Consider the following 24,651-nt stretch of genomic DNA (forward strand, 5'->3'; position numbering starts at 1 on the left):
TAATTATGACCGCCGCTAGCGTAGCTAGCCGGTCATATAGGGATTGTCAAAGTTTTTTTTTTTTTTTTTTTTTTTCACCTTACTGAATTTTTCGTCAACGATACCAGGGACACCGAAGCACCGGGGAACATGAAATTTGGTGGGCATGTAGCCCCACTAGACTTCTAAGGAAAAATTTCGTTTGGTCCCCGGGGGCCACTCCCCCCCCGCGCTGGGCCCCCCCAAACCCCCAAAAATGCAGTTTTTCCTAAATAACTACCTGAACCGTGGCACCGAGGATGAAGACATTTTTATGGTATGTTGGTCTACTAGACTTTTACGGAAAAATTTCGTTTGGTCCCCGGGGGCCACTTCCCCCCCCTGCGCTGGGGCCCCCGTAAATTTTTCGTCAACGATACCAGGGACACCGAAACACCGGGGAACATGAAATTTGGTGGGCATGTAGCCCCACTAGACTTCTACGGAAAAATTCCGTTTGGTCCCCGGGGGCCACACACACTGACATCCACACGCACAGACACACACCCATACACACACATACAAATCCACATGCACAGACACACACACACACAAACACACACGCGCACACATGTACGCAAACATACATACACGCACAGACACACACACACACAGACACACACATACACAAATACACACACACACACACACACACACACACACACACACACACACACACACACACACACACACACACACACACACACACACACACACACACACACAGACAGACATGCACATACTATTACTTTTTTTAGGTATATACATAAACACGCAATACAGCCAAATTACTCCACGTCATTTATTTTTGTGGAAAGCCAGTGCAGGCCTGAGCGGCGGTCATATTTTGTACCGCGATGCGGTACATCTAGTTCAATTACAGAGGCAGAAGATAAGAGTGATGATGGAGAATGTGACAGCAAGGGAAGAAGAGAGGAGGTTGTGTGAGCCACTCTCAATCAAGGGGAATGAGACAAACCCCAGCTGGTTGCTGCTTATGTGAGAGTTGATCCCGTCTTGATATTCAGACACATTGATATACAGACCCAGAAGTGTTATCATAACCCTGCTTACTGACCAATAGATTCCAACGTCATTCTGCTGAGGCAAACATGGAAAAAAAACCAGTTTACAATAACACTGTCAACAACAGTAACAGAAGATAAAACAGGATTGCGCTCACTATTTAGGTCTGTCTATAGAAGTGTCACTATATAGTAGTGAAAAAGTTGCTCCAGGTTACTGTGAATTGATTTGGATGAAAAATGGGACTTAATGCTGGGTACACACCAAAAGATTTTTTACATCTTATAAGATTTTCAAAATGTGACAGACCACAAACATGAGGACAAAAAATCCTAGATTTAAGCGTTTTGCTCCTATAGTGTGTGGTGTGCCATGATGTGACAAAGACAGCACACCACACACAAACAGATTTTCAACCAGAGTCTCGACTATGAACACAGGAAATCTCGCAAAATATCGTGAGACTTCAGAATAAGCATGACGGACGATATGCAGGAAGAAATTGCGATAGTGTTTGGAATGATTTTCACAGAAAATTCACGTGAAAAAACCATTGTACCTACCATTATATATAACCTTTTATACGGAAATATATTCATTCTTTATTGTCTTTATTTATTCTTTATTGGATTTATTGTCTCTTTAGAAAAAGTTATTTAATCCCTCTAGTCTATAGAACCTCACTGAACCCTTAACACTCAGCTTCTTTTTTATTTATTTTATTTTTTTATTTTTTATTTTAAGAATTATACAATTACAGTCAGGGGGGTACAAAGAGTAAAGCCGATAAACAAACATAAAAATACATATACATAAACAGTGACAAACTTAAAAGTTAAACAAAAATTTGAAAATGTTTACAGATTGTAAACATTGTATTTGTTTATTGTAAAATTGTAAAATTTCTGCTCTTAAAATGAAAAACAAAGGCTTGTTTCCTCGAAATTTACACTTATGAATACTAAATCTTAACATTAAGCTTCCTGCAAGTGTGTGTGTGTGTGTGTGTGTGTGTGTGTGTGTGTGTGTGTGTGAGTGTGTGTGTGTGTGTGTGTGTGTGTGTGTGAGAATGACCGTGTCTTCCATCATCTCGCTTTCTGATTGGATATTGTTTCGTTCCACGTGATAATCTCCAGAGCGTGCGCGTGTTTGTCCTCGGAGTTCCCCCCACACATCAGGATTTCTGATCGTAAATATTAAACATGTTTAATATTTACGATTCGCGATCGGAGCGGCTCCGACGTTCTTCCGAGCAGGTTCGGACACTCTTAACACACCTCACACCAAGGGAAAATCTGATAAAATAATCTGTTAAACCATCAAGATAATCGGGACATAGCTAGGATTGTCGGAAGGGGAGAAATCGGCCCAAAATCAGCCCGATTATCTTTTGGTGTGTACCCAGCATTAGACTGGTGTATTGCTATGCATTTATCTTATTGTTGTGTTGAGTTATTTGAAGCGGAGTTCACTCACTTGAAAATACAGTAGGTTTGAGCTCAATCCAGTGATCCAGCTCTCTGTACCTCCAGCGAATGGACTACCAGCAGCAGCCAGACAGACTGACTTAATGTAATCAGAAAGTCACTGAAGAAGAGAGCTGGAGCAGTGCTATAATTCCATAATTTGCTAACATTTACAGAATAGGAAAAAAATTTTTTCACTGTCCTGTTTGTCTCGCCATTTTGGGTCAGACGTCCCAAGTAGACCACAAAGTCAGATGCAGAGACGATGCAAATAATCAGTCTTAATTGTACTATTATGAATCCACAGCTGCATATCCTATATGGTACTTATAATTAGCTCAAGGCACTACATACTTGAGTATGGACAGGGAAACAGGCAAAACCCAGTCTTTATTGATTAGACTCCCACTGAAGACAAAGCCTGTATGAATGCTGACTTGCCACGGCCAAGACACTGCGGTCGCGTTCTTCCTCTCAGCAATCTTGGTGAGAGGATTAATGGGGCTCGACCACATACTGATGTGAGAAAAAAAGAGATGGAAATTCCCTGTTTAAATGACTCACAAATAAAACATTCATAAGTTTGGGTTGTAACAACTTACCATCTATCTGAGAGAGACAGGTTGAGAAAGAGACTGACAAAACAATAGTCAAATAATTAGACTCTTTACATTAGATTATTAAAGTTAACTTTTTTTTGTGGCAACAAGCCTATTTTTCAGCTCAAATTTGGCCAAGAAATAGAGATGAACAAAAAAGACCAAATATTTAGACAATGTAATGAAACTGCAATAATGATAAACTAGTTTGAGTAGCCTATAATTACTTTAAACTTGTAAATTATATTTTTGTATAATAAGTTCATACTACCCCACTTGTAAATTTTGAGGAACATTTTGTAATTTCACTTTTACAAAATAAAGTAAAAAAAGGTATTTCATCAGAAATAATTATTTTAAAGATTTTTGTCGAGTCAAGTTAGCAGGCCCATTCAGTATTATCAGCAGGCAAAACCGTTCCCCACGGATTTCACCTCAGATTCAATACAAATTCGCCACATTGATCATAAGCTGCTTGATTTGGAGTGACCTGAGTTAGCATTACTTCTCACCTCATTGCATTATTGATATTGACTCGCTGAAGTTATACTAATGTGACTGCCTCAATAACAAAGTTTAGATGAGATCTCCACTCCCTGCCAAGGAGATCCAGCATCCACGTTACAGCTGGCAATATTTCACTCTCCATTCATCTCTGAATGTCTTAACAAAGCTAAGCTAAGTGTCCTTTTTATGCTCATTGCTTAAAAGCTATCAGGTTATTGACAACATGCTTGTTGCTAAAGGCTATCCGGGTATCAGCAACATGTGTTGCTTATGTTATGGCTTATCTAGTTGTTTTTAGTAACATGCTTGTTGCTAGGCTTTTGCGATCATATTGGCAATGTGCATTTCTTATCTGTTGTCATTGGCAACATGCTTGTCGCTGCCAACATACCATGCTTAAACTTGTCAAGTCACCTTTATTTATATAGCACTTTATACAAAACATATTCAAAGCAGCTTTACAGTGATAAACAGGAAAATAACGATTCAATGATGCAAACTGAACATGGTGGAAAAAATCTGGGATGTGCTGAAAAAATATTTTTCAAAGCTTTTGTACTCTCTTGCAAAACTGTTGGGTTTTGTTGCAAAGATATTTGCGTTCTCTTGCAAAGCTTTAGCATTTTCTCGCAAAAACCTTTTGTGAGTTTGGACAAACACTGCTTGATGTTTAATGTCCCGCTGGCCATGTCTGAAATCGAGATGAAATCTGACTCGATTTTTAATCGAGTCGTGACCTCGAGAATTGATTTTTAATCGAATCGCGGCCTCAAGAATCTATTTCAATAAAATCGTGAGTTTTGTTTACATTTACGTTCACTTAAGACATAACAACCGACTGTGTTTACATGAATACTTGCCAAGACATTTTGACATAACTGTGTATGTATTCGAGAGCAATAAGACACAAAAGAGAATTGAATTCACGTTGTCACACTGTCCCAGAGGCGGCTTTTTGCTGGTGCATTTCAGGTGCGTGTCTGACAGCGGGAATAGCAGTCGCGCAGTCTATTCTGTGCTATATGCGTCGACCTAAAACTGACTTTTCGCAACATTTTGAAGTACCTATTAAAATCTTTCAGATATTGCAAGATATTGCGATATGCACATTTGTGATATTTCGATAATTTCGATATATCGTGCTGCCCTATTTTCCAGTATGGAAAAAAATTGCATTCTGATTTTTCGCCCTCAGTTTGTGTTTGTGGGATATCAGCATATGGTTTTGTTTTGGGGGGTTATCGCTGCTCTCCGTGCTCTTATTCATTCTAGGCTGCGTGGATGAACAGAACTTCAGAACAGAACTATACCGCGAATACAAACTGTATGTTAATTGTCAATCATCTTTGACGGCAGTTGTTCTGACAGAAATCAAGTGTAGTGTTAGTTCTGGCAGGTCACGTCACGTCAGTCGAGCTTGCATCAGCTGACTCTCAGCTGATCCACGTCTACCTATAGGAATTCGACGCATATCACAGCATCTCTATATAAGGCCCATTCAGTATCATCAGCAGCTTTCTCTTGTTGCAGGAGCTAATTACCCTTCTCCATCCCCAGCTCCTCCTCTCGTCCAGTCATGACTTGGCTATCTGACTTTCCTCTTCTAATCAGAGTAATTTTTCTTGAATTATGTTGTACATTAAAATATTGAAAATTAATGATATCTGCAATACATTTACATTGGTTCTGTTTACCAAAAGGGGGGTTATTGCTGCTGTCCCTTACTAGGCTGCATGGATGGGCAGGTAGTTCTACTAGAAAGACTCAGGAGGTAAAAGAAGGTATGAATAAGATTTATTTAACAGTTGTATGCAAATTAGTTTCAAATAGAAGAAAATGAATGTAATCCAAATCCGGAGGGTAGCCGATGCTTGCAGTTCCTGTCTGAAGATGAAGGCAAGGGTGGAGTCCCCCCACTCCTTCTCCATCAAGCTGAGATCACCAAAACTCACACAAGAATCTATATGTTTTAATGTGAATAACTATCATCGAGTATTATACATGTTTAGTATCATTTTTGAAATGTCTCAGTGCGACTGGTACATGTGTCTCATTTCCAAATAAGTAAAACAAAAGGTAATAAGGTTTTTAAGAGTTTAGAGATTACTGGCACACAAAGGAAGATGTGTCTCCAGGCAAACGGCCTCCTGTTCTCAAAGGTGTAAACTCTGTGTAAATTCCCATTGTTAGCTAATGTTTACATGTAAATCAACTTCTGCCTCCAGTAAGTCTGGGACAGTGATTAATGTAAATATCCACTGTGAACTCATGTTTACATTTGAAAAGAGGTTTCTGCCCTGTTCTGTCTATATAAAGAAATGCAACGAGAAGGATCAGTGCGATTCTGTACCTCAGATCAGCCTGTGAATGCTGAGAGCCGCTGGGACTCAGCATCATGTATTTCCTAATGTCGGGTTTGCATCTCTTCTCTTCATTCCAGAGCATTTGATGTTATTGTATTGATTATCCTTGAACTGATTATGAAATTGGCATGATACATTTACCTGACATAATAAATTATTAAATTTGATTATTCTAACTGACTTTGACATTATTTTCATTAAAGAGTTCAAAAGAATAGTCAAACATTCGCTCACTTTTAATGATGCACGGATATCATTAAAACCTTTTCATTTATGGAGTCAAAATACATATGAGAAAATGTATTGCATTTAATCAAAAATACTTTGCCATGAGAAAAGACAGTAACACGTAGAGACCCCCGCTGGTCGGATCCTGGACTTTGGGTCGATCGAGTGCGGGCTTACAGAAAAAATAATCTAATAATAATGAGTATTTAATTTTCTTTCATTCAGACACATCATTTGAAAAAAAAAGCATTGTATTTTTTATATTTACCTTCTGTGTTGAGAAGTATGGCCCCAGCAACATACAACATAACTTGAATAGAAACATACAACATAATTTCAATTGAAACATAACTTGAATAGAAATCGAATAGAAAATAAAGTGAAAATGTTACCACATATACTTTTTCAATCATTGTCTGGATGTACCCCAAAAATTCTTCAGGATTATTATTATGGTGCACATTTGAAACTCTTAGTAGAAATAAAGTAAGTTTAATAGAGTGAATGCGGTGCATCTGTATAAAGTGCCTTCACAATTGTTTGCCAGTCTCAAATGTCGGTTCTGGGAAAAAAGGGAAACTTATATTTCCTGGATGCTTTGCATTCTACATACTTTTGTGCCTCGGATTTTGACCAAATGTCAAATTCACACCAATACTGAATGAGACATTCACTATATTCACTATAATATAATAATAATAATAATAATAATAATAATAATGTGTGAATTGTCATTAAGATATCATGATTTGGTATTGTACCAATCCATTAAGGTGAAAGCGTTTGAGGTGAAAAGGAAGAACTGGTCGTGGAGGTTGTGTGGGGAACATGGGTGAAGTCACATGCATTTTGGTGAGTCACCATAAATCTATGCCAACCTGCTAAGTGGCATTCCTTCAGATTTAGATTTAGATTTATTTTCTTTATTATCATCATACAAACATACAACGAAATTATGGACTTTACAGTTAAAGAATAATCAAATGCATATTACAAATGAAGGCCATACTGCATGTAAATTAAATAAAGTGCTCATAATGTTATTGCACATACATGGTAAATTAATTAAGGTGCTCATAATATTCTTGCAGATAAATACGAAGATGTATTGTAGTTGGAGGGTGTATTTTCAAAGTTCAGTTTGGTGACAGCTTTAGGATTAAAACTGTTCATGAATCTTGTGGTGTGTGCTTTGATAGACCTGTACCGTTTTCCAGATGGCAACAGTTCAAACAAATGATGGGCAGGGTGATATGAGTCCTTCCGAATGTTGTGTGTTTTCTGCAGGCAACGGGAGGTAAATATATCATCCAGGGCAGGTAACTTGGTTTGTGATGTTCTGTGCAGTATTTATGACTCTATGTAAGGCCTTTTGATCAGCTGCAGAGCTGCCTCCATACCAAACCAGCATGCCATGTATAAGGACATGCTCAATTGAGCAGCGGTAGAATGACTCCAGGCATTGACTAGCGCTGTGATGTTTATCATCCTCTGAGATGTGTCCCAGAAATTTAAAGCTGGACAGTTATAATGCCAGATCATTATACAATTCCATAGTCCAGTGAGGTTCATGCAATGGCATGATCAAGCTAAGGAGCTCATATAGCCCCCCTCGGAAAAAGATCATGAGGGATATTTCCTCCATTTTGGCCAAATGAGCCAGCTCAACAATGTCCTGTACATAGGTCTCAATTTTTCGATCTCCTTGGAAGAGACTCATAATCCTCACTGCTGGGTCCATTTGTGGGTCGAGTCTTCTGTTACGTAGGGTGAACTCAAAAACAAAGGAGAGCTGGATCCCAAATGCAGTAAGTTTTATTGACAAAAATAAACATAAACAAATCAAACACGAAGACTAGAACCAAGAACAGAATGAGCGCACCAAACATAACATCCGTGCAGGAACAAGAATCGACAGGGGACACCAGAAACACTGGAGTGTAAATGCACAAAGGCTGCAAATATACAAAAGAGCTGATGAGGGTATGGAAACCATAGATATCATATAATAAAGGCTAGATGTCTCGTCCGCGCTGCTGGCCAATGGAGGTCAACGTCCGGTCGTCCGCACACGGCGGCCATCTTGCCACAGGGAGCTCGCTCACTCGTAACATTGTGTTTTAATGGTGCATGTACTTTTAAATAACCATAACTTGCTAAATTTTCTACCGATTTTCAAACGGTTTGGTTTGTTATAAACGTCAGAGATGTAGCTATGACACTGCATACATATGAATAATTAAGAAAATCTGCAATTTCAACATGTCCCAGCGTTCAGAATTATAGCCATGTTAATAACGTTTGTAAGAAACCAAACCGTTTGTAAATCCGTCAAGATTTCAGTGAGATAAGAGGATTTGTGTTCGTGCTGATCACTCACCTTACTTCAGATACCACAGAGCTCGCCAGAAAGCTTCCCTGTGACAAGATGGCCGCCGGTGTGATGCTGTTCGAGACTCCGCCTTAAGACATCTAGCCTTATATGGATATCTATGATGGAAACAAACAAGGTTGACCATAAAACAAGGGAAAACGGGAACTAAACACAGGAAAAGAACACAGAAACAATAGGAACAGAAAATACACTTCAGCACAAAAGTTCTTTATACAACAAGGGACCACAAGACTGGGATCATGGCAGTATTCATTCAGTGAATAAAGGAAAAATATCTGATGCAGAGATCAGCTTGGTTATGTTACAGAAATAAAGTAAGTTTATTAGAGTGAATGCGGTGCATCTGTATAAAAAAAGTGCCTTCAACTGTGGTTTGCCAGTCTCAAATGTAGGTTCTCACAGAGATGTGAATGATAAAAAGGAAACTTTTATTTCCTGGATGCTTTGCATTCTACATATTTTTGTGCCTCAGATTTTGGCCAAATATCAAATTCACACCCAATACTGTATGAGAAACAGCTTGTAGATTATTGTAAACCAGAGATGTTTAAAAGAATACTGAACTAAAAAATATATATGTTTTATAAACCATATACTGATGATTCTATTTTAACGTTTCTGTCAAAGAAAAGAGTTATTTCATCTTCATAAAAAAGCCGCAAACATCTGATTATTGTTATTTTATCTTAACCTCCTAAGACCCGAGCTTTGGTTTGGCGTGCATTTTAGATTTCTTCTAGCTTTTTAGGGTTAGGAGGGACCAATAAATATAATAACCAGATATTATCTTTGAACATGAAGCACTTTTTGAAAAAAATGATGTCCACATATGTGGACACCGGGTCTGTATTCACAGAAAAAAATCAATACACCATTGTGTAACAAAGTGCAAATCTCTTTTATTTACAGCCAGTGCCTGAACATTTTTCGTTGTTACTCTTGTATAACTTCTGAACATACATACATACATCTTCCGCTTATCCGGGGCCGGGTCGCAGGGGCAGCAGTCTAAGCAGAGATGCCCAGACTTCCCTCTCTCTAGACACTTCCTCCAGCTCTTCCGGGGGGACACCGAGGCGTTCCCTGGCCAGCTGGATGACATAGTCCCTCCAGCGTGTCCTAGGTCTTCCCCGGGGTCTCCTCCCAGTGGGACGTGCCCGGAACACCTTCCCGGAAAGGTGTCCAGGAGGCATCGGGAACCTCAGCTGACCCCTCATGATGTGGAGGAGCAGCGGCTCTACTCTGAGCTCCTCCTGAGTGACCGAGCTTCTCACCCTATCTCTAAGGGATCGCCTAGCCACCCAGTGGAGAAAGCTCATTTTGGCTGCCTGTATCCGGGATCTTATCCTTTCGGTCATGACCCACAGCTCATGACCCACAACTCAGCCCAGGTGAGTTGGATCCGAAAATTTAGCTGGGGCCCCACCCTGGAGCCAGGCCTGGGGTTGGGGATCGTATGAGAGCGCCTGGTGGGCCGGGCCTCCCCCCATGGGGTCCAACCGGGCTCAACCTGAAGAAGCGATGTGGGGCCGCCCTCCCGTGGGCTCACCACCCATAGGAGGGACTGTAAGGGGCCGGTGCTTAGAGGATCGGGCGGCAGTCGAAGGCGGGGGCCTCGACGACCTGATCCCTGGACCCTGGAGGGGTGCTGGAAAGTGCTCCGACCGGGGACTCCGTCGTTCTACTTGGAGACTTCAACGCCCTTGTGGGCAGCGACAGTGACACCTGGAGGGGCGTGATTGGGAGGAACGGCCCCCCTGATCTGAACCCGAGCTGTGTTCTGTCATTGGACTTCTGTGCTAGTTACAGCTTGTCCATAACGAACACCATGTTCAAGCATAAGGGTGTCCATCAGTGCACGTCCCAGACAGCAACATAGTGTCGGCCCAGATCCGGCCCACATCTGGACCGTATGGAATCCAAATTAACCAGATTTGGGCCAGATCTGGGCTGATACTATGTTGCTGTCTGGGGTGGCACCAGGACACCCTAGGCCAGAGGCCGATGATCGACTTTGTGGTCGTTTCATCTGACCTGCGGCCGTATGTCTTGGACACTCTGGTAAAGAGAGGGGCGGAGCTGTCAACTGATCACCACTTCTGAACATTGATATGGAAAAACAAAATTTATATCAAAATAAAAAAAATATCCCCAAAAAAAGTGAGCAAGAGTGTGTGTGTGTGTGTGTGTGTGTGTGTGTGTGTGTGTGTGTGCGCGCGATCGCGAGTGAGCAAGAGTGTGTGTGTGTGTGTGTGTGTGTGTGTGTGTGTGTGTGTGTGTGTGTGTGTGTGTGTGCGCGATCGGGAGTGAGCAAGAGAGAGTGTGTGTGTGTGTGTGTGTGTGTGTGTGTGTGTGTGCGCGCGCGATCGCGAGTGTGTGTGTGTGTGTGTGTGTGTGTGTGTGTGCTCGAGAGTGTGAGTCAATGTGCGTCACGAAGCTCAGTGCAACTACAAATTTAAATTTTTTTGCTAGCATTCTTATACAGTTTCATCGAAGTTAAGTCCCATTGTCCACATATGTGGACATCAAGTTTAGCAGCCTAGTAAATCTTTCCTGTTACAAAAGTTTGTCAAATGTGCATGCCATTTTAATCATACAACACTATTATGCATAACTTAACAAGAATCAACAATGAAATGTTATTACATTTTTTACCTTGTGGACGTTTTGGTCTGATGTGCCTGCGTGACATTTCGCCTGTGTTCTCCGCCATCTTGACATTATTTATGTTACATTTTTTTCTCTCCTGACACCACCAGATGGCAGTATAAGTGTCCTCGTTTGTGAAAAACATGTTCCAGTTACACAGAATTAAGTATTATGCCGCACACATCCAAAAATGTGATGTCCACGTATGTGGACACGGGGTCGTAGGAGGTTAAAGAAAAGATATAGCATGTGAAAGTGAAAAAACTAACACACATTCTAAACTATATTTTGTATACTATTCATATACTTTATATAATATTTATATTTTAATATATTGTAGTAAATATATATATATTATTCCCTATAATAATAATAGTATTAATAACATTTATGTGTGAATTGCCATTCAAATATCATGATTCTACTTGGTATTGTGATACATATTGTACAAATCCATAAAGGTGAAGGTGTCTGAGATGAAAAGGAAGAACTGGTCGTGGAGGCATAGGCGTGGAGGTTGTGTGGGTGACATGGGTGAAGTCACATGCATTCTGGTCAATCACCATAAATCTATGCCAACCTGCTAAATTGCATTCCTTCAGTAGTTTTGGTTAAGTTAATGTTATTCAAGTTCAAGTCATCCCATTATGTGTTGAGATGAACAAGGAAATTAGTACCATGGTGCTAAATATAAAACATATCATGAGAACAAATCTGCAGTGCAAAAGGAAATAAAAATTAATAATAAAAAAACAATGCAAAAGACTGTGAAGGAATTTAATTAATCATAACTAACATTTATATGCTTTTGAAAACTAAACGTCCCCAGCACTTGGGCCAAAGTTAGTGTGTCTGAGAATTAAAAGAAGAAACAAACCTAGATAGTTAAACGTTTAACCTCACGACTTCATAACTCAAGGGGAAGTAATCAAGAAATCCAGATTTGCTTTTACCTAGTAACAGAAAGGTGTGCTGAATTATACTTATGAAGAACCAATCATATTGTAGAAAATTGATGTAATGAATCATGTCACCTTGGCCATGCTACAATTCTAAAAAACTTTTGTACTCTTTTTGTTGGGGGGATTCTCTCGGCCATTATTAAAGCATATTCTAAGGCATTGACTGAGTCTGTCTGATTACTGCTGAATCAGGCTAGTCACTAGATATCTTATTTTCATCCCTGCGTGATGGTGCTGAAGTGGAACACTAGAGACTTTATTCCCAAGTGATAGTGTTGGGGCGAGATGTCGTCCGACTCGAAGCAGGTGTCAAATGGAGATGCCTAGTATTAATTTGTAGGTGTCGAACAGGAGACTCCCCATTTAGCTTAAGTGAGGTGCATAGGGAGACATTCACAGAAATGTGTATCAATACATGTAGTCATGATGAATTGAATGTTTTGGGGACTTTTTCACATGTTTGCAAGTTGCGTGTTTTATGAGCAACTAATCGTCATGCAAATGTCAGTGCAATACATTTTTACAATAGCCTACAGATTTATTTTTTCTTCTTTTGTATGCTGTGGGATTGATGTGTTAAATAAGATGCCAACAAGACTGTTTATGTGTTCTATTGTTTGTTAACATTTATTTTCACTCCCACATAGTTTTACCCATGAAATATGGCTTAAAAGCATCAGCATTTTAAAATGTAAGTGTCCTAAATGTATAGAATGAGATTTATGCAGCTTTGAAAACCAAAGTAAAATCTTGAAATTTTATTATTTCAGAAATTCACTTTGACTTGATCATGTGTACACTAACACTCACTTCAGTACTTTTCAATAGAGATGTACAATCATTCAAAAGCTTTCACAAAAATTATTTTTACATTTGTGTTTTCTTTATTCAACAAAGCAAATGATTAGATCAAGGAAAATACAGGAAAATGTATATGATCACATTGCAAAGGTGCTGATTTATTTTAATAAAATCATATTAAAAAAAATTAAATGCAGTGCAATTGTAATACATCCTGTCAGTGAAGGTTATCTTTTTTAAGAGAATGCTTATATGTCAAAGTTTTTTGTGTTTCATTATAAACATATTTATGATCCCAGAATCTAATCAATATGAAAGTTTTTTTTATCAAAGAGATTATAAAAAGAAACACCTTTCACCTGTGTATAGCAAACGGTCAGAACTGTATCCATAAAATTATCATGACAATCTTTAAAAGTGTAAGAAGATGAGAGGGATGATGGAAAATGTGAGAGCAAAGGAAAATGGGAGGAGGTAGATCGAGCCTCCATCTCCGACAGAAAGAATAAGGGGGAATGGGACAAATCCAGGCATGCTGCTGTTCGTGTAATAGCTGATCCAGTCCTGATATTCAGACACTCTGACATATACTGCAGGATATTCAGGTAGACCACATCCTATAGAGTACACCTCAATTCCGGACTGAATCCACCTGGAGCCCTGCCTACTGACCAGTGGACTTCCAGTGTCTCCCTGCAAAGACATATCGACAACGGATACAGACATGAGTGTGAGATACAGTGTGAAAAATCATAATTTGGTGGTAAGAATTCCCTTTATATACAGTGAAAAACTAATAAATCTAACAGGACATTTAATTTGAGAGGTTTTGGAAGTGAAAAATTCAAGTTATCTTATCATTTATTGACATTCCAACGTGTGACCGCTTACATTTGATGATTTTTCATTGAAACAACTGTTTCGTCTTTTCTTAGATATTAGTACTTTCTTAGATATTAGATATATTAGATATTAGATACATTTTTACCCCCAGCAAAACCTATATATGTTGTTACTGCTATTATTGTTGTATCTTACATTAAAAGTTCCTGCAACCACAGCTATGATGGTTTACAAATAGATAAAGATCTAGGTTGGTAATTTAGTAGAGTGACCCAGATGATGAGACAACATTTAGGTCTCTCACGTTTATAGAGAAAAACACTGGTTTTGGATAAAAAGTGCCTGTACACTTTGCCTGACATAAAATGTCTTACCACACATGGGCCTTTGCCGCCCTCGTTTAAAAATCCAGCACATATCAAGTTGTCTGTAATGATGCCTCCATTGGCAACATCACATTCAAAGTTGTTCACGACAGGGGTCTCCGCCTCCTGCAGAATGTCAGGAAACTGAATTTCTGTCACAAAATAAATATATTGATTAGTGGAAACATCATAAAATGCTTCATAATTTCTAGCAAATTTTTGTGACACCGTGAATGGGTGTGATGTTCCTCACCTTTCGAACTGATCGTGCCCCATCCAGTGACCCAACTCTCTGTACCATCAACAAATATACTACCAGCAGCAGCCAGACAGACTGGCTTAATGTAATCAGAGAAATTCACAGGTGAAGACAGCTGGACCAGTGCTAGATTACGGTCAAGACTGTTATATTTAGGATGTTTGATGACTTTAATCACTGTCCTGTTTGTCTCATGTGGGTTTGGGCCATTTTGGGTCAGACGTCCCAAGTAGACCACGATGTCAGATATGGGGATGCTGTAAATACAAGACTGATTTAATTACACTATCCACAGATATAGATTATGATACTTGATTACTTGAAATTCAAATTGAAAAAACTTTAAACATGGGCACTCCATACCCTATGAAGCAGTCAGCTGCAGACAAAACCCATTTTTTATTGATTAGAGTCCCACTGCAGTAATAGCCTCCAAAGGACACACTCTGAATGCTGGCTTGCCACGGCCAAGACCCTGCCGTCGCATTTTGCCCTCCAATAATCTTGGTGTTGAGGGGGGCTTGGCCACATACTTATGAGAGAAAAGATAATATGAGAATTCTCTGTTTGCTCAAAAAAAGTGCAAAACATTTAAAACAAAACATTCTGTGTGACTGAACATGAGTTTGAATTAACAACTTACCATCCAATTGACCCAGGCTACCTATATAAGAAAAATAAATAAAAATCAAGACTCAGTTCTTTGTTAAAGTCCTGTAGATCTACATTTTCAGATCAGTCAAAATTGGCTTAGCAATTGAAATGGAGATCCAAAAATAAATATCCAAACGACGTTTGCGCTGATAGAGCTGATAAACTGGTTTAGTCTTAGTTTTGTTTGTAGTTTTGTCTTATGCATCAACTATGTTGATGTTCACGCAATTCAGATTAAGTGAAATATTTTTGGATCCCTGCCATACAGGAGGAAACACTTACAGATAATAAACTGACAAATTGTAAGTAGAAAAAAGATTATACATTCACAAAAAGGATTTTTAGAGTCACCGACAATTGTAATTGTTAACAGTAAAAGTAGTAGCCCTAAATATATTAAAAGGGATCTTCATTTAAATGAAAATATAAGAAAGCATCTATATTGTAGGGGTGACCCCGAATAGTCGAAGATTCGATGCTTCGATAGGAGGAGCCTGATTCGACTACCGATCTCATGGTCGAATCTTCGCAGAGGTGTTATGAAACGAGGATCATGACCCTTTGGCTATATGAGGGCGCTCAATTTCACATAGAACTAGCTTTTATGTCAATACGTTAATATTCAGCCTATAATGATAATGCTGTATATAAAAATGTGCAAAGAAAGAAGCTTTTAATAAAAAATTGTTAACGTGCGTGAATAAATCCAAACACCCGTGACAGATTTAAGTTTCACTTTCGATCCGTGACCGACAGAGGAGCGTCTTCGCGGCAAGGATTTAAATCTTTAACAATGTCTGGGATAAGAAAATCTAAAGTGTGGATGTACACCATCAGAAAAGATATTCTCCAAGGCTGGATTTAGCATCAGGAAAACCATTATCGCACTTCTGCCGGCCAACGTTAACACGTTTCACGCATAGACTGGGTTTCACGTTAGAATGTATTTTATCCGCGCGCACAATTTGAAAAGACTCAAACGGACACAGACAGAGTGAAAGACTGGATTTGGTCTCTCGATCAGGTAGGGTACAAGTGATTTCAAAACTTTTCAGCCGGTTCTAGAATCTAATTTGATTTTTGGATGCTGTGAACATTTTTAGCTAAAAAGACTGCCACTCCAGTTTAGCATTTATTGTTGTTTCTGCAGTTAAAAAGACAAAGTTGAAAATTTATTTTTATTTTATTTATTAATCTGTCAGGGTTATCTAATCTAACTATTTGTGGCTTGTGTTTTGAATATATGTTCCCCTGCACTTTAGGCATTTTGCACACATTTGCTCCTCATCTTGTGACTTGATTCTGATTTATTTCGTTTTGTATTTTTTATTTATTAGAAAGGTATAGGCCTATTCTGTTCTAATTTAATTTTAGTAAATTAATGGTTTATTTCGGTGCATCGATGTTGTGCTGTAGGCTGGCCTGCTCGCACAGGTAATTTAGCCGATTTAATTTGATTTGCATGTGAAATGCAAATCCTGTCTGCAGTGTGGCCTTTCTGGAGTTATGTTATTTCTTAGTTTTATTGATCCAAAATGTTTTTATAAATTTTCTTCTATATTTTTGTGTGATTTTCTGTACATCGCGGCTTTGAAACGTTAAAGCCCCGCCCCCATAGACATGATTCGACTATTAGTCGACTATAGGCAAGACATGACGATTCTGATTCGACTATGAAAATCCATAGTCGGGGACAGCCCTACTATATTGTCAGCTATCAATGGTAAATATAGGCTAATGTGTTTCCAAAAAGATGAACATAATTATTATTCAAAATAATAAAACAAAACGACAAACTTTAACAAACAATTTACATTTCATGTATATTTAACCAGGAACTAAAAAGTATGGATGCACCAAAATGAACATTTCGGTTGATACGGATAATTCTTTATATTTGAAAGCCGATAACCGATATATTGTCCGATAAATCTAAATCGAAAAGTTTATATAATTTTTAAGAGCCTGATTTCAAAAACAGAAGTCTCACTATTAAAAGCTATGTCCCAAGCACACAATGTGTGCACAACCATAACGTTCTCATGATAATTTTATGTAGCCTATACGACATGTTGCACTTAACTGTATTTTCCTTTTTTCAATCATATTTCAAGCAATTCAAAACCATCATGGTGATCTGAAGTGTCTCAGCCGAAGGAAATAATCCTTATTTAAATGTTTTAATAACATTTAATAGATTTTAGATATTAACCAAGGCTATTCAACAGTTTCAAAGAAAGAAAATTTAATTTATTTATCCAAATATTTTAAATATCATCACTTCACATTTTACATCTCATATTCTATGACTTATTATTTTGTTAATTTATTATTTATCATATTTTTTCTTGAATTGTGTTGCTATTTTCACATGTTTGTGCGAGTTTCGAGTTAAGACTTTATTAATACGTATTCAATTCTATTTCAGTCAATTATTTAACATACTTGAAAAATAAACAGATAATCTAACAAAAGCAAATTATTTGTATAAGTACCTGCTATGTTGAGAAGTATGGCCCCAGCCACACTGAAGAATGTGTTCAAATTCATATTTCTGTTCTGGTCTGTGTTGTGACTGCCGTTTCGTCACCTGTCAAGTCTCTATTGACCTGTGAAGAATAAGTACTCCTGCCTTCATCAGGAGTTTTCTTGCCTCCACCCAACCTGGTTTTTCCCCCCCTAGGCAGTTGATGGTATGTAGTGTACAGTAGGGATAACTTTATTACTATCAGTCATTTTAGGATTTTTGATCAAATAGAAGACTTACAGTAGCCTACATACTAGGTATAAAAATTAATTGCTTATTGTTATAGTATAACATCCTACCATTTTTTTTACTATAAATTGTTACTATGAAAATGTTGTCAGCGGCCCTGAGAGTGAAATATGCGGTTAAAAACCCTTTTAATTTTTTTTTTTTTTTTAAATTGGACATGTTCTTTTTTTTTTTTACTGCCATTTAATATGTTGGTAGGTAATTAAAAATACCATAAGGAGTAAAGGTGGAAAATGACTTTATTTCAAGTTGTTACAAGTGACAGTGCAGTTTAATTAGAGCACCTTAACCCCCGTTTCTCACATCCTTGGGAAAGTATAAGCCCTATGTCATATCTCAAAAGCAGTAGCACATTTACAACATACGTTATTTCTGCTTCTCTCATTTTCTTCACAAAGAAGAAAGATAAATTACAGGAAAATTCAGTTTCCTGCTTTTATGAGGCAGCAACAAAATGGGCTCTAGTAAAATAGTCTATACCTGTATAATACAATGGCATGTTAAAGGTAGAGAAAAGATACCGAAGTGAAAAGGGAACAACTACAAATGTTAGGCTACATTGACTTTACAGGCAATAAAGTAATCTACTCATACTATAAGCAAATACACATTTAAATAACTTAAGCACATGCCTAAAAAGGAAATATAGCAAGCATGAAAATAAACACATTTAGTCATACAAAATAATCTTTAAATATCAAACAAAGGAACTTTACATGGTCAATTATGCACACGCAGGAAAAACAGATTGAAAGGAGTAAAACTCATAGTCCTCTGCACGTACAGCCACATGCAACAATAAGGAAGAAGCTGTGGGCAAAGGTGCAGCTAATAAAGCCTGTGAGAGAGTTCTGATTGGCTTGAGATTGGGTGGGTGGAGCTTAAGGCTAACAGGGAAATTAACAAGTACTGCTTAATACAGCATCTGTTTGTACAATAATAAAGTTCAACATAAGCCTATCAATGAAGTGGTCTACGTTTTTTTATCAGTTTTATTTTGATAAACATGACAATATAACATCGAACTACAGTAAAAGAGATTTTACTGTTACAAAAAACAGATTTGTGAGCATTAGTGGAACTGAAGGTTTTAGAATAAATACGAAACACACGTAATCGCTGTAAAGTGGTGAATTCGGCACAACACCGGCATGCACTGCTTCAAGTCAGCCGCCAATCAGTCTGCGCAGCGCTGCATGAAGTCGAACAAGCCTAAAACTTTGAACAGCGGGTACTGACATCATGCCATTACGCTATAGACTGAGGTGCCTTGCGTGATCCAAGTTAGCCGTTACGCTTTCTCCAATAGTTAGACGAATGTGTGCACAAAGGAGACGTCGGGCAGCTGCTTGAAGATCTCGCCTTTGGAGAAGACTGATGATTTTATACTCAAAGCAAGTGTTACTACTTAAAAAATTAAGATTACCCCAGAATGAATTGCATTACTTACTAGTCCACCCCAACACTTATGCACAATAATAATGACAAATGCTGACCAACACTCAATTATATAACATTTTCTTAATGAAAATTATATATTTTGGTAAAACAAGCAAACTTTTGTATTGTCATATGACAGCTGTGCATGAATACACACTAGACAAATGCAGCTGATGTCAATACATACATTTTTATTCAAGCAATGATTAATGCATGAATTAAATTATTATATTTTATTTACTGACAACAATATGAAACATTAATAAAAATAAGTAACAATGAATAAAAGAAATCATCACAATAAATAAATAAATACATATACAAGTCAATACCACATGAAACATCGCTTTATTCAAGCGTATTGTTCTAACAAACTATCATGTATTTCCAGGCGGTGAACCCCACATCTCACTGCCATCTTAACAGAGCTGTTCCCATTCTGCGGCTTTATTCTGATGAAGCAGCTGACCACCCTGCCCACCTTCACCTGTCTCTGCCGTCCATCATGTCCATCAGAAGATGAGCAAGAGTGGGAGAACATGTTGCGGGACAATCTGGCTGCTGTGTCTGCTCCAAACATCCCTGTGCCTGCTCTCCATGAGCATGACTACCTTTAAAACATTTAAGAAGATTAAAATGTTTTACAATTCATGTTGTCAGCATTCTGTTTCTTGCCAAATGTCATTTTATATAGGTTTACAATTACATGCAAAAATTTGTTAGAGCTTTACTACCTTTGTGGTGTAGTGGGCTAAACCACTGAACTGGTTAGCAGAAGATTGCTGGTCGATCAGCAAGGCTCTTTACTCCAGGTTTGTCCAGGGTCATTGTCCCTGTAATAAATGCATTTAGTCACTTTGGATAAAAACATCTGCCAAATGCATAAATGTGATTGATTTTTGTAAAGCTTTTTTTAAAACGGTCTCGGGCATTTATTTTTTTTGGAACGCTCAAAGCTGCTTATTTCGTCAAGGTATTACTATAATACAAAATGCATACATACATTTACTACAATTTCTATTTGGTGGGTGAACGGGTTAGTTCACCTCAACATATAAATACAGCCATTATTTACTTGCTTTCATGCTGTTAGATCCCTCTGTTTTTTTATTGTTGAAACACAAAAGGGGATTTTTGTCAAGTTTGTTCTGCTGGTTTCATACAATATCAGTCAATGGAGCCCGACTTTCAAAAGCTTCCTGGCATCATTTGATGATGCTTTTGAAGCTTCTGAAAGTCCATTGACTGGTATTGTATTAAACCAACAGTACAAACCTGACCAAAATCACCTTTTGTGTTCAGGAAAACAAAACAAAAAAACAGAGGGATCAAACAACATGAAGGTGAGTAAATAATGACTGAATTATTGAACCTCCAAATAAAGTCTCAAGTTCAGCTAAGGTCATGGAGGGCTATTGTCCTGCAGAGTTTTGCCAACCCTAATTATATACAGCTGAATCAATTTAAACCAATTAATAACTGACTATTTGAAAATTACAGACAGGTGTGTTGGAACTGAACCCTCCATAACCTGCCTTGAAAATCCCTGCATGAGCTCTGTATGCATTTAGAAGTCATATAATACACTCCAATAAAACTTACGTTTTAAAGTGTGTGGTTTTTTTTACATTACACCACACATTTACTAATTATTCATCACTTCATAAATATTTAATTTATGAATTTTATCACAATCTTAAAGTATCACTAAATTTCTAGATGTCTATAATGTACTGTGTATGCCTAAAAATGGTTTGTTTTATATACATAGTATTGGACAAAAGTCTTAGGCCACCATTTGTTGTTGTTGCACAGTGTATGTATATATATATAATTATGACCGCCGCTAGCGAAAGCGGTCATATAGGGATTGTCAAAGTTTTTTTTTTTTTTTTTTTTCGTCACCTTACTGAATTTTTCGTCAACGATACCAGGGACACCGAAGCACCGGGGAACATGAAATTTGGTGGGCATGTAGCCCCACTAGACTTCTAAGGAAAAATTTCGTTTGGTCCCCGGGGGCCACTCCCCCCCCGCGCTGGGCCCCCCCAAACCCCAAAAAATGCAGTTTTTCCTAAATAACTACCTGAACCGTGGCACCGAGGATGAAGACATTTTTATGGTATGTTGGTATTCTAGACTTTTACGGAAAAATTTCGTTTGGTCCCCGGGGGCCACTTCCCCCCCCGCGCTGGGGCCCCCGTAAATTTTTCGTCAACGATACCAGGGACACCGAAGCACCGGGGAACATGAAATTTGGTGGGCATGTAGCCCCACTAGACTTCTAAGGAAAAATTTCGTTTGGTCCCCGGGGGCCACTCCCCCCCCGCGCTGGGCCCCCCCAAACCCCCAAAAATGCAGTTTTTCCTAAATAACTACCTGAACCGTGGCACCGAGGATGAAGACATTTTTATGGTATGTTGGTCTACTAGACTTTTACGGAAAAATTTCGTTTGGTCCCCGGGGGCCACTTCCCCCCCCCGCGCTGGGGCCCCCGTAAATTTTTCGTCAACGATACCAGGGACACCGAAGCACCGGGGAACATGAAATTTGGTGGGCATGTAGCCCCACTAGACTTCTAAGGAAAAATTTCGTTTGGTCCCCGGGGGCCACTCCCCCCCCGCGCTGGGCCCCCCCAAACCCAAAAAAATGCAGTTTTTCCTAAATAACTACCTGAACCGTGGCACCGAGGATGAAGACATTTTTATGGTATGTTGGTATTCTAGACTTTTACGGAAAAATTTCGTTTGGTCCCCGGAGGCCACTTCCCCCCCCGCGCTGGGGCCCCCGTAAATTTTTCGTCAACGATACCAGGGACACCGAAGCACCGGGGAACATGAAATTTGGTGGGCATGTAGCCCCACTAGACTTCTACGGAAAAATTTCGTTTGGTCCCCGGGGGCCACTCCCCCCCACCCCCACCCCCGCGCTGGGCCCCCCCAAAACCAAAAAAATGCAGTTTTTCCTAAATAACTACCTGAACCGTGGCACCGAGGATGAAGAAATTTTTATGGTATGTTGCTCTTAAGGGCCCACATCAACCTAGCCCATAATCACTCATTTGTGATTTGCGCCCCTCCCATAAAAAATGAAAATGCAATGTTATTCTGCTTTAATCGCCCCTATCTTCAGTGGAGATGTTCAGAACTGCACCATATTTCATGTGTATGATTAACTTGACATCCTCTGGGGGTATCCTCTGCTAAGTTTTGTAGAATTTCATCCATGGGGGGGTATAAAATAAATTCATTTATGTGCACATTTAGTGACTGTACACTCATCGGCCATAGACTTCTATGGAAAAATTTCGTTTGGTCCCCGGGGGCCACTCCCCCCCCGCGCTGGGCCCCCCCAAACCCCCAAAAATGCAGTTTTTCCTAAATAACTACCTGAACCGTGGCACCGAGGATGAAGACATTTTTATGGTATGTTGGTCTACTAGACTTTTACGGAAAAATTTCGTTTGGTCCCCGGGGGCCACTTCCCCCCCCCTGCGCTGGGGCCCCCGTAAATTTTTCGTCAACGATACCAGGGACACCGAAACACCGGGGAACATGAAATTTGGTGGGCATGTAGCCCCACTAGACTTCTAAGGAAAAATTTCGTTTGGTCCCCGGGGGCCACTCCCCCCCCCCCCCCCGCGCTGGGCCCCTCCAAACCCCAAAAAATGCAGTTTTTCCTAAATAACTACCTGAACCGTGGCACCGAGGATGAAGACATTTTTATGGTATGTTGCTCTTAAGGGCCCACATCAACCTAGCCCATAATCACTCATTTGTGATTTGCGCCCCTCCCATAAAAAATGAAAATGCAATATTATTCTGCTTTAATCGCCCCTATCTTCAGTGGAGATGTTCAGAACTGCACCATATTTCATGTGTATGATTAACTTGACATCCTCTGGGGGTATCCTCTGCTAAGTTTTGTAGAATTTCATCCATGGGGGGGTATAAAATAAATTCATTTATGTGCACATTTAGTGACTGTACACTCATCGGCCTGTAGATGGTGCTGTTGAGCGAAGGGTTGCTGGTTTAGGATGATACTGTCACACACACACATGCAGGAATACAAACAAACGCAAGCATGCACACACACTGACATCCACACGCACAGACACACACCCATACACACACATACAAATCCACATGCACAGACACACACACACAAACACACACGCGCACACATGTACGCACACATACATACACGCACAGACACACACACACACACACACACACAGACACACACAGACACACACATACACAAACACACACACATACACACACACACACACACACACACACACACACACACACACACACACACACACACACACACACACACACACACACACACACACACACAGACAGACATGCACATACTATTACTTTTTTTAGGTATATACATAAACACGCAATACAGCCAAATTACTCCACGTCATTTATTTTTGTGGAAAGCCAGTGCAGGCCTGAGCGGCGGTCATATTTTGTACCGCGATGCGGTACATCTAGTTTAATTCACGTTAACCCAAATGTGTAAATGATCATAAGATGTTTTTGTCATATAATTTATTTTTTGGCAAGGATTTCAATCTTTCATCCCTTTCTTTTGTTTCTTTTTCTCTCCTTTTCTCTTTCTCACTTGCCTCCCGGTGCCATCTCTCTTCTCTTTCTGTTACTTCTCTTTCTTGTCTTTCCTCTCTCTCTCGTCTCTCCCATTCTCTTCTGTCCTCCTTCTCCATTTCTCTCCATAGTCTCTCCTCCCTCTCAGCCGCTTTCCGCTCTCTCTCCTCTTATCTCTCCTCCATCTCCCAGATAAAGTCCTCAATATCTTTAGGCCTTTTCCTAGATCTTGATGGCTCTGGCTTCACTGAGCATGAAGAGGCCACAGCAACATCCGGCCCACATGAGGCAACGAGGGCAGGAGGAGTGATGGAGGGTCTCATCCACACTTCCAGGATGCTGCTGTGGCCCCTCCATCCTCAGTGCTCACCCCTGTCAGCGGACATTTCAGATCCTGCAAAAATGCACAAGCATGATACAAAAGCAGCAATTTTAACAGCACAATATTTAATCATTTAATTTCTGTATTAGAAGTAACAAAATGATCTTACTTTGTTTTTTCGTTTAAGGTTTTCCCTTTTTTTTTTTTTTTTTTTTTTTTACAAATGCCGCCTTGCAGGTCCTGCTCCACCACAAAAGATCTGCAGCAAAGGCAGAGAAATCAAGAATCAAAAAAGTGCTGTAATATCTCTGTTTGAAAATACAATATAATATACTACAACTAAACAATTAAATAGA

General features: G+C 39.2%; 1 protein-coding gene and 2 long non-coding RNA genes across 3 annotated transcripts; 1 reads left to right on the forward strand and 2 right to left on the reverse strand.

Annotated features, from left to right (window-relative positions):
* Positions 1-2,459: 2,459 nt before the first annotated feature.
* LOC309475329 lies at positions 2,460-6,146 on the forward strand. Its single transcript, XR_014197609.1, has 2 exons — positions 2,460-5,228; positions 5,317-6,146. It is a non-coding gene; the product is annotated as an uncharacterized lncRNA (long non-coding RNA).
* A 6,930-nt stretch (positions 6,147-13,076) lies between these two features.
* LOC309497732 (chymotrypsinogen A-like) lies at positions 13,077-17,762 on the reverse strand. Its single transcript, XM_082168026.1, has 6 exons — positions 17,631-17,762; positions 15,125-15,145; positions 14,845-15,013; positions 14,476-14,738; positions 14,232-14,374; positions 13,077-13,707 (listed from the first exon to the last, which is right to left on the reverse strand). The coding sequence occupies exons 1-6, from the start codon at positions 17,683-17,685 to the stop codon at positions 13,426-13,428; spliced, it is 933 nt and encodes a 310-aa protein (XP_082024152.1). The 5' UTR covers positions 17,686-17,762; the 3' UTR covers positions 13,077-13,425.
* A 2,147-nt stretch (positions 17,763-19,909) lies between these two features.
* LOC309474739 lies at positions 19,910-24,122 on the reverse strand. Its single transcript, XR_014197409.1, has 3 exons — positions 24,030-24,122; positions 20,086-20,184; positions 19,910-19,962 (listed from the first exon to the last, which is right to left on the reverse strand). It is a non-coding gene; the product is annotated as an uncharacterized lncRNA (long non-coding RNA).
* Between the last annotated feature and the right edge of the window lie 529 nt (positions 24,123-24,651).

Source organism: Leuciscus leuciscus, assembly GCF_965113295.1.
Source record: "Leuciscus leuciscus genome assembly, chromosome: 1".
Lineage (NCBI taxonomy): Eukaryota > Metazoa > Chordata > Actinopteri > Cypriniformes > Leuciscidae > Leuciscus > Leuciscus leuciscus.